The sequence below is a fragment of the Trachurus japonicus genome, chromosome 3 (genome assembly GCF_045865225.1).
Source record: "Trachurus japonicus isolate A0001 chromosome 3, Traja_1.0".
NCBI classification, from domain to species: domain Eukaryota; kingdom Metazoa; phylum Chordata; class Actinopteri; order Carangiformes; family Carangidae; genus Trachurus; species Trachurus japonicus.
Window position 1 is genome coordinate 18,955,281 of NC_140909.1, and position 14,626 is coordinate 18,969,906.

The window sequence follows — 14,626 nt, forward strand, 5'->3', positions numbered from 1 at the left end:
TGTCGACAAATCCTTGTACATTTATGGTCATTATTTGTGGTCTATATGTCTAGTGCAAGACTGAGAAAAAAAATGCTCCTACTCGTGAGGACATTAGTTTCTTACCATTAAAGCACGAGGGCAGACTCTTTATTGGCATTTTACTAAGCTAATCTTTCAATCATGCTTCCTCACAATTAGATTTTTTATTGTGTCGTGATGATTATGAACAGATAACTGATACTAATTTCCATAATGTTAATGGTTTCCATGCTTTCGGGGGCCTTTGCTTAGCTAAATATTAAATGTTGATTTGAATTCCAAGGACACTGCAGTGCATCTACATTTCTGTCTGCTCTAATTTTGTACATATAAAAAAACATCTGTCAAAGCATGCTACTGCAAATTGAAACAGCAATTTCACTCAGCCTTTTTTTTTACATGCTGATGACATTGCGCTGATGTTATTGTTGGTAATGACAGGCTCAGAGGGGTGTTTATTTTAAAGGCACTTATGACTACAGCTTTGAAAAGTCTTCTCTTTGCAAGCTGTTGAAACACCAATAACTTTTATAGTCTGCAGTCATTATGCTGTCTTTGCCTGGTCTATAAAATAAATACATTCTTAATCTTCAAGTGTCTATTTAATCAAATAAAGGTCACTCCTATCTCAGTTACAGGTACTACTAGTCATTACATTTTTTTATTTATTTTTTATTTAACCTTTATTTAACCAGGCAAGCAAATTAAGAACAAAATTCTTATTTTCAAGTGCAGCCTGAAGGGGAAGGGGGAGGGGAGTGCTTTACCCATTGACAGACATGTGTTTTATACATGTTACATAGGTCTGCCTGCATACTGTATACGAAGTGCACTACAGTCCTTCACTGTTTCGCTGTTCAGCCCAGTCATTGTAGTGATTGTATTATATATGGGCTGCTGATTCATATCTGTACAGATGAGACCAAGTCCTGTACATTTACTGACTCAGTGAATAGGGATTTTTTTTCTTTTTTTCTCCTGAAGACTGGGGCTTATTCTCTGCTATGAATTGTTCAGAACATGTCTGAAACCTGCAAAAAATAATCCACAGTGATCTGTGACTGATCCATAGCGTTGCATTCATTCATTTATCAGGTTTTTCAAATAAAGGATATTCTGGCACGATTTTAAAATCTTCAGGTATTATTGGAATGGAAGTGATTCTTTTTTAACCTGCTGCTTATAACTTGCAGGACAATACGACATGTTACTCTTGCACTATTTCCAAAATGAACTTAAACATACCTGAAAGGAGAGATTTGAGATTTTTGAAGAAATGTTAATTCACTTTTTTAGCTGACAGATACATGAGAGGAGTAGCTGGTAGGCAGCAGCAGCCAGTTAACTTAGCTTAGCTCAAAGACTGGGAAGGGAAGAGAGGGAAAAAGCTAGTGTAGTCCTTATGTCTGATGTTAACAAAATCTGCTTAGCACCTATAAAGCTCACTAATTAAAATATTATCTCTCGTTTGCTGATGGAAAAATGACAAATTGCAGTTATATGGAGAGTTATGTGCTTGACTGTATCTTGCCTGGCTATAACTTTCTTGAGTCACAGCTGCTTGCCTGGCAACCGCACAATGACAACAAGACTCCAGGAAGTTAGTGCATCAGCTCAAAAACCACCACATGTTGTTTTTGCACATTGGTTTCTGTACCGATTAAGCAAATGAGATGTATTGTGTTAATTAATGCGCTTTACAGAGGCTGGCAGGTAGATTTTGTTAACTTTGGGCAGAGACAGACAGACTAACCCTTTAATGCAAGTTACAAAACCAGACCAGGCCTCTAATATTTTTCAGTTTCTCACAAATCTCCCCTCCTCCTTCTCCTCCCTCATTTCTCTGCTCTCTTTCCAAAGTTGTCTTCTCTCCTGAGGAACCTCAGGGTTAGCCCGAAGACTTCATGTTGCCCATGCCCTGATCTCAACACCCACCCGAGCCTCCATCATCCCCTGACCCCAACATCTCTTCTCTCTAGTCAGCTTCTCTCAACCTTCATTTTGCAATAAAGCTTTTCCCTGCATTTTGCTGAGGCACGGTCTTTGTTAGTTAACTGCAATGTAATTGTCCCGCAACTGTCTCTCTAGTACTGAAGCGTGTGTGTTTCAACTTTTTGTGCATGCAAGCACTTTTTTTGTGTGTGTGGATGAATGCGTATGTGCATTATAGTGTATTGTGTTAAAGTTTTTTAAAGCATTTGCAAGATAAAATAACTAGGTCAACTTAGTAAGGCCATGAAACAATAGTAGTTCTGAGTGGCTGTGAAAGCAGCTTTGATACATTTTACATCAAAAGGACACCCCGCAATGATATAATAAACCCCTGAAAACATTATTGCAACTTCCACTTAGGTTATAAATGTCTATCTTTATTTTAGAGATAAATGGAAAGAAATAACTTTTTTTTTAATGGCTTTGTAAAACACGATATCCTCATGTGTATATATTAATCCAGAGAAATCTATGTTGACAAAAAAGTGACATCAGTTTTGCAACTACAGCCTAGGGGAAGGGGAATCTGGAGGAAAGGGTATGTACCCCAACTCTCTCACAACACATAAACATATGCACCACCAAGCCAAGCTGCACATCAGTATTGCAGTTTTCTCTCGGACTCTGCTGCAATTTCAGTGGGCAAACCAGCAATACTTGCAAGGCTAGCAACAACTTGCAAGGGCTCTTTGAGCATCATGTACTTATATATTTAAGGTTTCTTTTTACATTATATCATAAGTTTAGAAGATGACCCCAATGACCTAAAGCCTAGCGTTGGCCATACTTGTTTTCAGCAGTTCTGCAAGAAGATGCCCACACATAATATACATGTAGTTTTAAGATACAGTTAAGACCCACCAAAGAGCAAAAAAAGCTGCATTAACATGCAATAGGAATGGAAATAAAACCTATGTGACTGTTCCCAGGGGAGGCCGCACAGAGTATTCTGAGATTCATTAGCTGCTAGAAAGCAGATGACTCATTGTGGTCTCCCTGACCTCTTATTTGTTTTCCTCTCATTTATTCCCTACCTTGCATCACTAGCAAACTTAAACATGCGTCAAGATGCCTGCTTATCATTCAGCAGTACACCAACAGCACAACAGACAAAACACCACCCATAAAGGCAAGATAGAGATGTAATCCACCTCTTCAAAATAAAAATGAGCAAAATTTAATTTATCAAAAACATTGCACGGGCTAGACCAACAATCACTCTTGGATTTTCCCTACAGCAAAGAAGCAAATGAACTGGCAAGAAATTGTGTTTTAAGAGAAAATTATGGCTTCTGAGTGAGTGGTTCTTTATCTTGCCGTGTCTGTGTGGGGGGAACAGTGTGCCCCTCCCTCAGGCAGAGACTGCAGTTGAGGTTTGAGGCTGCTCTGGTATTACCATATACACTCACAGATTCACAAAAAATACTGTCACACCTCATACTGACTGTGCCATGAATATCAATGGTTGCTCTCCTTTTGGACTCACTCTACAAAACAGACAGTGAAAAATGTTCATGCATGACTACGTTCCACCTGGCCCACTCCATATATCCAGTTTAATGGGATAATGAACACACAGTATAAAGGAATTGTGCATGACACCAAGCTGTTATGCACAATGCATGACTTATGTCACTGACTTTGCTCCTTCAAGGGACTATATTTTTGGTAGCTGTTTCAGGTGGTGTGTCTGTGACATTCCAACAAGTCACCTTGACAGTGGTGTGAATAATTTTGGTAATAAAAACAGAAATGGCATTCACTCAGGACTAGGAAATAGCAGTTGTACCGTGTGAAATACTGAGGGTAAATATTTTTTGCATTAGTCTGGAAATGATTTTGCTGACACATTTACTATGTTCACACCCCCTCCTGATTCCAGCTCTAGTTAGCCCAGCGAGGGAAAATACTCACTCATTGCTAATGGGCAAATACAGTCTCCATCCAGAAATAATAAGGAAATAATTTGAGTGAAATGTGCCTCTGGAGTGTCCAGGATTCTTGTGGGACGTCTTCTCTTCTTTGTTGTTCTTTTTGCAAGTTCATATTCACTTTCACAAACACAGCTGGAACTATTCTCACTACTCTTTTGTCTGGAAGCAGAGCAATCGACAGAGGTGCCCTGTGCAACCATCCAGGTGCTGAGCTTGGCACAGACAAGAAGAAGAACCCTGTCAACCTTTCTGATACGCTTGCCTGTGTTCGAACAAAGAGGATGCTTACACACAGGCATAATTGAAGAGATCATGCAGTACCTGTATTTCCTCCTGCCAGGCACTTTCCAAGACTTCGCAGCTGTGCAGGCAAACTATCCCGCAGAGAAATGACAAAAAACAAGGAAACAAAAATCACAAAGTCAATAAGCAGCACTGAAGCTGAATTAGCTATGTCTTTGTGGGAAAGAATGGCCCTGATGATATTGACAAGGGAGACCCGTTGTGTTTTTGATTCCCATTCAGAGCAAAAAACTCTGCAGGATTTTTTTTGAGGTGGTCTACAAAGACATGATTAAATAGAAAATAAATAAATATTCATAACAAAGCCAATGCAGCGCCAGATGTTACTGTTAGTTGCTCTCAGAATACCAGTATCCCCAAAGACCGTTCACTCTGACAGACATCAGGGGTGAACACACACACAAAAATACACACCCACACACATACACACACGGAGGCCTGCAAAGAACACAGCACATAATCCATCAAAGCTGACTTCTCTCCTACCTGGTGACCAAACGAGTTCATGAGGCACATTGTGACACATCCCACTGGGGCGACTCCCTACAACGTATGTGCTTATCATACTGTTAGATATTTTTTTTTGAAAAAGGTGGCCACCGTGTTGTCTATTTATGATAGATAAGACAGCTTCCTCTGATAACATAAACACTAAGTAACTCACTGAGAAGACATTCAAATGTCAAATTTGCATTGGAGCCAGAGTGGAGGGAAACTGGTCAGCTCAATTACTGACTCATGGGAAATAATGTTCTTGCTGAATTTTTCATGACAACAATGTTTCTAATTAGTGTGAATTAAATACCATTAGACATATGATTGGTTCATGTATGCAGATAGATAGATAGATAGATAGATAGATAGATAGATAGATAGATAGATAGATAGATAGATAGATAGATAGATAGATAGATAGATAGATAGATAGATAGATAGATAGATAGATAGATAGATAGCATAATTGTAAGGTACCCTTACTCTACAAATTAGCAGAGGCAACAGAACAAACTAATCACTGTTATTTAATTACATCTTTGTACTAGCCAATTAATTCTGACCTAACAGGGGTTAGGCATGTCTGTATGTGTTTCAATAGCAGACATGTAGTTTTTTGTGATCCTCTGCTGAGCCCAGAAGACATGTTTTCTCCCCAATAGCCAACAATGGGTCCACAATGGGGTCAAAAGTCGGGCTCTGTTACACAACAACAACTTTGGAAGTGTCAGAGACTCTGTGCTGCTTAAAGAGACTTAATCAGGGCAAACCTTTATTATACACTATACGGTAGCATGGAGCATTTCCATAATAAAGTAAACCACATACGATCGATTATAGCTATGTGATATAATGCAAATAAATGCAGTCATATCAAGCATGATTACTCGTCTCAGTATGAGCTGAACTGCCCTTGTATTGATGTTATATTCCCATCTGCACTAATTAAACATTTCTGTGTACAGAATACACTGTTGCAGTAATACAACACTGTGCATTACACATGCTCACTCACATGAATAACAAAACTACTCTTGAAGACTGTGGTGATTAATGCCTCATTCCTTTTGTGAAATAAAGGACAGTCCTGTTCAGAAATTGTGCAAAGCAGAGAGACAGAGGTTATGGAGAATCTGTAGTGCAAACATGTACTGTTAAAAATTGTAGCTCCAACAATCTATTTCATGGTCTCTGAATGGGAACGTTGATTCAGCACCATGGACAGTGACACAAGGCAGCTCTGATTCTGGAGGTTTGAGCTGACATCATTTCAAGCCACACTGTTTTATTCTGTCATTTTTCCCTCCATGTGTTTGAAAGAGTGAAGCACATTTTGGTTTTAAAGAGTGAAATACTCGATACAAAGGATGCGTGCTGTGTTGCATTCCAGCATGCTGCGCTCTTTTTAATTATTCACCCAAATATGCCTTTGATCCGAGCACCTGACCAAGCTTCCATTTTCTTTTCAAATCGCTGTTTTTAAATGAAACAGCTGAGGTTTCCAAACACACATGAATATGCTGAAAAGTGCAAGTGAGTTTACAGACGAAACCTTAGAGAGAATATAACACATATGAAGACGATGGTGCTTTAGATAGATAGATAGATAGATAGATAGATAGATAGATAGATAGATAGATAGATAGATAGATAGATAGATAGATAGATAGATAGATAGATAGATTTCATTAATTAATGAATTAAGTAATTCATTCATTCTTAATGGCAGAATGCCTTGAAACAACTACTGTAAACTCAGTTAGGAAGTTACAAGTTTAATGCGATCTGTGGTCCCTGTCCCTGTGTTTGCAGTAATTCTCAAACATTTTAATGGTAAAGCTACTAAAATAACTGTCTTCATTTAAGAATGTGCCATATTTTGGTATTTACACTTTTAAACCATACCAATAAAAATACACAGTAGGCTACATCAGGCAATTTGAACAGAGCTTCATTCCTCCAGTAGCCCATCCCAACTCTGCTCCCTCACAGGTAGTTAAAAGCATGACATCCCAGGTGTAAAATAGTCCCAGTTAGACGGCCGGAATGAAAAACCAGAGACATACTGGCTCCTCAGGTCCAGGATAGAGATCAGATTTTCACAGTCAAGTCTTTCATGATGGGTCCTCAGGACTTACAGCCCCCCCCCTACTCCTCCTTAGAAAGGTACAATTAAACCTAAATAAGTTGGAATTGCAAAGTTAGGCTACTATTTCCTTCTAACGAACCTCATCTTGTCTTCACAAAAACTATAAGATGTGACATAGGCAGGGACAAACACTAGCTTTTCTTTTCTACACTACAAGCTGCCTTTTCACCATTTAAATGTCCCACGCTTTGCACTCCACACAAGTGTTTGCTTTCTCACTCAGCCATCCCGCTCTGTCTTTGGTCTGGGCCGCGCTCATTATGCAAATTAGGCGGTGGGTGGAGTCTATTCATAAGAGTACGAGTTGACGTCACGGGTAGTATGGTAGCTGAGGGTAGGGAAGGGAGGGGTGGAGGGTCTCTGTGTGTGTGTGTGTGTGTGTGTGGGGGGGGGGGGGGTGACTTAAAAATATGAATACATAAAGCATAAGAGGAAAAAAGAAAATGAAATAAGGCTGATTTCAAACAAGGGGGCTCAGATTGTAGAGGAAGAGGAGAGAGCAGGGAGGGAAAACCAGAGGAGTGGGGAGAGAGGAAGATATAAGGGAAGGGGGGGGAGTGTGCACTGTGCAGTTAACTACAGAGAGAGAGAGAGGAGAGAGGGAGAGAGAGAGAGAGAGAGAGAGAGCGCAGCCCGCCGGCCCATTGAGGAAAGATGGCTACAGTCACTGCAAACGGAGTGCAGCAAGAGAATGGATTCAGCACCACGAACAGCGCCGGCAGGATGAACGGGCTTACCATCGGCCAGAACACCATTCCAATGAAGGACCACGACGCCATCAAGCTTTTCATCGGGCAGATTCCCAGAAACCTGGAGGAAAAAGACCTGAAACCCCTGTTTGAGGAATTCGGAAAGATATACGAACTCACTGTACTGAAAGACAGGTTTACGGGAATGCATAAAGGTTGGTTATTTTGGCATCTTTACTTTTGTGTTCCTTTAGAAAATGACAAGAAGAGAGACGAAGGAAGCAAAACAACAACAACAACATCAACAACAACAAAAAACGCCCCGATTCAGTTTTGGGGCAGACAGCACGAAAAGTGTGTTAATTTGCAGATGTTTGGGACAGAGTGGGAGCCCCGTATCCTTCACTCACACACATACACTCACACACACACATAGGCTACACACTGGCACACGCACATATAAATAAATATATAGGCTATATCTACAGCTATATGAGGCGTGAGAGGGAGAACACGTGGAACTGAATGACTCGCAAATGCAGGGTTAATTGTTAGCGCGTCCAGCCAGTCCACGTGAATACTACAGCTGAAAACGCCTTTGTGTGTTTACATTGACTATCATGTGCTGAGCATCCCAGTTTAAGGGGGCGGGACAGGCAAGCGCTCGGATGCTGTGTTATTCATGCAGCTGCAGAAATGTCTCCACTACTTAAAAAAAAAAATAGCCCATATGTATCTAGTTCTATTTTTTCCGTCCTGTTCATTTGCTGCACGTTGTCGGACAGAGAGAAACAAATGCTATCGGGGGGACAGGGGAGGAGGACGGAAAATAGCAAACCATTATCGGGCAATCAGCATCGGTGATTAAGGTGGTGCTGGCATGCTGCTTTGACCTTTCAGCGGGGCTAATATGCAGCATACTTTTCAGACGTCATTAGCTGTGGAAAATACTATTTACGTGGCAGCTGTATTGTAGTGCTGCTTGCTGCTGCTTCTGCTCCGTGGGCGGGTTGCAGTCAGGAAGTACAAAGCAGGATAATAGTAGAGGCTGAGATCCAGCATGCATCGTCTTCTCGCTTCTTGCTCTGCCACCCCCCACCCCCTCTTCCCTCCCCCTCCTCCTCCTCCTCCTGCTCCTCCTCATTGTTGTCCAAAACGACCTGGATCACTATTCACTTAGTAATTAGTCAGTCAGGCCACGGATAATCAGGGATCGATCAGTTCTAATGATAGTTATAATAATGAATGCCAGAGTGCGGTGGTTGACATCGGAAAGTCTTTCAGTTACGAAAAAAAAAAATTAAATAAAACAGTCCACAATTACAAGTTCAAATCTGTTTCAAACAGTAGTATGCATCTGCTCCTTTTGTACATTTTTTGTGTTTAACACACAAGTGGCTACATGAGAACGATTTGGGTGTAAATATAATGACCACATTTTCAAAGCAAGTTGCTTTGTTCCCATTTTCATTTAGATGTTAATCTATTATTTATTACAAGCCTTGAATTGCACCAGCATTTTATCAGTGTTTCATGTTATTCTATTGTGGCTAAGTCTAATAATAATTCAAATGTGTTGACACAGTATAAGTATTTTTTATTACTAGTTCTTTATCAAATGTTTTAGGGATTTTGTTTTCGAGGATATAAATCCAAAATAAGGTCACATTTCCAGTATTATCCATGTCATCATAAGCAGCCTGTCTTGAGCTGTCTGAAGCTTATTATTTTACTATCAGCTCGGGGACTGTGCTGTATTGAAAAATAATAATATAACACTGCCACTGCTGATCGTGACTTATGCTATTTTGTAGATAGCAGATATTAATATATATTATAATTTTGGATATGATGATTTTAAATCAATCACGCACATACAGTAGATGCACACAGAACCCTTGCACATTCGCAAACAAGCATTAGTCGCATTGAATTCACAATCAGTTCACTGCCTGTAAAAATAATCTATTCACAAGGCAGGCAAATTATGTATGATATGTAAGTCAGTGGCTACAATTCATGATCTTATCGATCAGCGCAAGTAAAGCGCTCTTGTGGGAGAAATGAGTGTGGGCTCAGCATTACTTTCTTGTGTGTGCTACCCTGAAGGTCTCCATGCACCACCTGTTCCTTCAGTCATCAGTTGCTCATGCTCAACATGCTTCTCATTTTTCCAGTGTTACTCTTTGGAGCCCCGATGATCGATTAAAACAATATTTCTGATGTTCATGTTGTTTACGCCTGTCCTCAACCATCCCTGAATGTCAACACTGTGGAGGATGGTTGCCTCGGGAAGGATAATCCTGTTCCAAAGCCAGACAGTATGCCCGTTCAAATCATCCTCCACCAAGGCCACTCTGATGTATGCAGTATGCCCACTTCATCCCGCATGACATTCAAAGTCACTTTGGGAGCACAGGCGTGCACTTTTAATAAGATTTCACCAACGCATTATATGGATGAGTTTTTCTTATTGGCCACTCACCTAAACCATGTTCATGCCTCCTGCTGCGTCAATGTGTGATACCTGTAGACCGGAGCTGGAAAGTACAAGAGTAAGAGAATGGGATTAGTGTCGTTAACAAAACAGAAGGAGGGATAGTGTATGATTAGCTACAGTATGTCAGTCAAGGAGAGCAGTTTAAAACACTGACTGAATGGCCACTCTGAAACCGAGGAGAGCTTTTGTAGGAGAAATGAAGGTAAAATGAATTACTTACTTAACTGTAAATGTTCTTTGAAATGCCTCATATTCAAATTGAATTCTGCTGTAAATAACACACTAAGGTCAGTGCAACATTCTCTCATTTAATCAGATTTATAACTTTTAAATTAAATGATAATTTAAATTTTTTGTACCGACTCCTACATAAGCACCCTTAACAAAACAAAAAACAATACAATAATTATAATCATAGTAATTGTATTAACAAAAGATAACTATTATGTATGCATCGACAGATACATGTACATTGAGTCTAACCATTATTTCTCTCCTGTTTCACCTGTCAAAGTAAATTTTGATATAAAAAACCTTAAACTCTACAATGAAGTTTACATTTGTTTCTTTATTTCTTCAGTGTGTATCTACTGTCTTTGAGGTTTAAGGCATTCAGCTGTTGTAGCTGCAGGGCTGTGAAATAGTTGCACTGAAGAATTGAAGCTACTTGTTACAATTCCCATTTGAATTATGTCTTAACACAGAACATGATCAGGTTCCCCTGGGTTAAAGGTTCTATCACAGAGTTTGCTCAGCACGACATCACTAACTCAGAAATCAAAGAAACATCCCCGCTTCAGCCCATTAAATATACAGTACACTTTATCATCTTTATACCAACGACGCATCTGCTTGAGCATTTTAGTGTCTTGCAGCTTGTTGTTTTGGTTTTCAACCTCACTGTTTTCAGTGGCAGCACTCTCATGTGTTGTTTTTGGAGTTATTAACTCACCAGCACCAAGAGATAGATACTGTAGAGAAAATGAGTGACTAGGTGCTGAATGCATTGAAGCATTTAAACTATAGATTAATAGATTTCCCTCAGGAAACCACGAGGGCTAAACAACAGAGCTAAAAGGAGAGCAGATATTAGACTTACGTACATTCATCAGGTGCCCAGAGAGCAACTCTGAATGAATGCTAAAGCTAATTCACTGTGTCTGCTCGTTATGTAAATCAAGTTGGCCAGTTTGTGAAATCAACTTATAATGGTTGACAGTAAGGCCTGGACTTTTTTTTTTTTTTTTTTTACTTCCCTGGGTTGGTCATTTGTTGGCATTTGTGGCAAGTTTAAGGGACTCATTGCCACCCAGTAGAAATCCCCCTGATACAACTTCATTTCTACAGCTACAGGTCACTGAATAGTTTCATTTCAACCTGACGTTGCACTTCCTGGATGAGTGATCTTAATCTACACATACATGTTGAAGCTGTGTGACTATCATCAGCAATGCAGCAGTATAGCACTTGGATCATTTCCTCTGCCTCAATATAATACAAGATTTAGTAATAGTCTTTTGTCCGGAGTGAATGTATTGAATAGTGGTTTAAAAAGTGGTTTATCCTCTGCTTGGTTCACAAAACTACAAAATACGGCAATGGATAACAGTTAGATATTATGTCAAAGGCCTGGAGGCCATCTAATCTTGGAACATTATCACAAATTCAATCCCCATTTTTGTCATAGACAGTAAGGCAAACTTTTTACACAACAGTGCGACAGAAGAGTGGGGGTGAGGATATAATCAGCTTGGCTCCGCAATCCCTAAAAACATAAAGTTCATAAAGATTTAGAGCAGTGCCATGAATTTAGTTTGACTGCAACTTTCAAATCCCTCTTTGAGCTTAGTTTGTGGCTGAGAAAGATTTGATTTGTTGCAGATAGATGATGTATATGGCTGTTGGCACCAGTTAGTAAACCATACCTAATGGATGATTTGCAGCACTACCTTTTCTCCCAGCCCGAGTCCTGTGACACAGAATTGCACCATAATTATGGATTTAAGGGCAGATCAAAATATGTCATGTTTGCTCATGACTAATTCATGCGGATTGTACTGCATCCATTTGAACAGATGTTTTGTGCTTTGTGAATTCTTACTTTGGGCATTTAGGGATATCTCCAGGGAATTGTCTGAATATCTGGGGAATTTTTGTAGGTTGTATTTTCTTCCTGTACACTTCCGTGAGCGTAGCTGTATGCTGACGTCTTTTCAGAGCATATTTTTTCACATCTTTCTTTTAACGGATGATTATATCCTACCTCGTAGTTGTTAGACACTGTTGCCTTTAATGTCGGTTTGATAGTTTGTGTGTCGTCAGGGAGCCTTACACGGCGCGTGGGATGACTTGACACTATTGGCGGGCATGGTGCTCGTCAGTGTGTGGTGCAGCCAGGTCGTGCTGTTTAACATCCATCATTTCGCTGAGCACTACATTATCATAATACTTAGTGTCAGTGCCAGAACGCAGGCATTGTTCAGACATGCTGAATGTTAGTGGGGGGCAAATCTTTTGCTTGAGTAGCGTTATCTATCAATCCGTCTCTGATGCTGAGAAGAGGGACCCTGAGCTGCACCACACAGCCAGGAGGAAGAGATACAAAGAGTTGTTAAATATCCTCATCCATTCTGCTCTCCTTGGTAGGTCTAAGCAGTGTAATTGGCTATAAATAGCATGCCAAATTGACATAAAAAAAGGCATTGAAATGTCAAAAGTAAACCCCAGTGGGCCACTAATATTTAATTGCAACTGACTCATAGAGTGTAACAACAAATCTTTGAAAGTGTCTTTACAACTTGTAGACAGTTTTGTGGTTTTCTATGAAATTCAATTCTGTTGACGTATAGTAATGGCCGCAGAGCCACAGATCTATACTTGTATTGGGTTTTATCTACAGTGTGAGTGTTGTAGATGAAGCGTTGGGCAGTGATTGACAGTCTGTGTAAGTTGAGCGACAGCTGTAGTTTAAGTCTACAGATGACCTCTTTGATCATCAGAAAGGAGGCCGTGTGTGAACCAGACAGCTAACCGCTCTGAACAGCCTGCTCCCAGCGTAGATGGACGGAACAACTAAAAGATGGAAAGATGCTTGGCAGGTAATAGTGTGGTGGATGAATCCTCGCATCATATTTGTCTCAGTACCCAAGAGGGGGTCATGCTGTCACATTCGGCAGCATCCAGTTGTTTTACATAATTTTTTTGCGCCTACATCTTTTTCGGAAATTAATTTGCATTCTTTTCCCACTTTAATGAACATTCTTGGATCAGACATGTGTGAGGAGACTGAAGGAGAGCAAATTGCTCATGATTCATGAATTCACTGCTAATGAATTGAAATTTTATACAAATTTGTTCTGGAGTTATTTCAATTACAGGTACCTGATGCCTTAAAAAAGCACAATTTACTCTTAATGCCTGGATGCATGCAATTGTGAGCACATACTAATTTCCATTTTAAAACAAATTGTTAGAAGAAGCGTTACAGGGGGAAAAGTTCTTTAAGTAATTACCCGAAACGTGTTTAGCAAACGCAACAACACATCTCACATTTTCAGCTCTCTCTTTGTGCCAGTTTGCTGGGTTTACTTTTTCATTTGCCTTAAACATAATTTGTTGAACCTTTGTCCCTCACTGAAATTATAGTGCAGTAAACTGTCTTTGATTAGCAAAGTATTATTTTCACCCCACTTAACCTGCTCATCACAGAAAGCCACCAGTCCCTCTATTGAACCCCCACCACCCTTCATTTCAGAACCTTGTCCATGTTCACCTCCTCTTATTTTCTTCCCATTTAGTCCAATTTATTTCCTCCAGTCTTAAGAATGTTTGGTTAAATCACAGAGTCAATTTAAAAACGCTATCTGAGATTTGTATTGAAAATAAAGACATTTTAAGGAACAGTACAAAAGCAGTGGTTCAGTGTTTTTATGTTGTTGTTTTTTTTTTCAACAAATAATTTGCCCGTTATATTACTGTTAAAGACCTAACCATTAATTTAGTTCCCTGAATTATGCAATGTATTGTTGTGTCATGTCATGTTCAAAATCAGTTTGATGAATCCCAGCAGCCCTATGATTTTGTTTTTGAAGGGTTAATATGCATAGTTGCAATATAATACCAAGGGTAATACAATGTGGGGTCACTTGTAGCTATGAAAGTTATTCATGTAACCCTATACTAATAGCCCCGTAATTAGCCAAATTAAAATTGGAAGATGAGTGCCTAAACCTGCTAAAAGCTTCATTCATGTTACCTCCCCTTAAGTGGTAAGCTGAATGCTTAAAAGTCAAACTGATTTACTGATAACATGTTTTTCATGTTGTTAGTGTGGTAGAAGAGTGTCAGCAGACTACGATTCCCATAAGCCTTTGCTAGGACATGCCCCAGGAAGCTCATGTCCCACAGTTTTGTAATGTCACAAAGGATGACGAGTGTTTCCCCAGGCTCCCAAACTTTTCTGCTTTGCTGTGTGGCATGCTGTTTCATCAGTGTCGTTTAGGTGATTTTTCCTCTTGAGTAACTGCTTAGTTGTGGAGGAGGG

At 39.8% G+C, this 14,626-nt stretch overlaps 1 protein-coding gene across 16 annotated transcripts in view; it reads left to right on the forward strand.

Annotated features, from left to right (window-relative positions):
• The first annotated feature begins 7,374 nt into the window (after positions 1 to 7,374).
• celf6 (CUGBP Elav-like family member 6) overlaps positions 7,375 to 14,626 on the forward strand; it is a 134,803-nt gene continuing 127,551 nt past the window's right edge. For 8 of the 16 annotated variants that reach the window (XR_015034623.1, XR_015034625.1, XM_085765484.1 and 5 more), the window contains exon 1: positions 7,393 to 7,798. Coding sequence is in view for 14 of the 16 variants with exons in the window: in XM_085765484.1 (XP_085621610.1) it covers positions 7,549 to 7,798 (250 nt within the window). In the remaining 2 variants the exon portion in view is untranslated. Of the gene's footprint in view, positions 7,799 to 14,626 lie in introns of all 16 variants that reach the window. The other 8 variants (XM_085765515.1, XM_085765572.1, XM_085765501.1 and 5 more) reach the window with 4 other exon arrangements.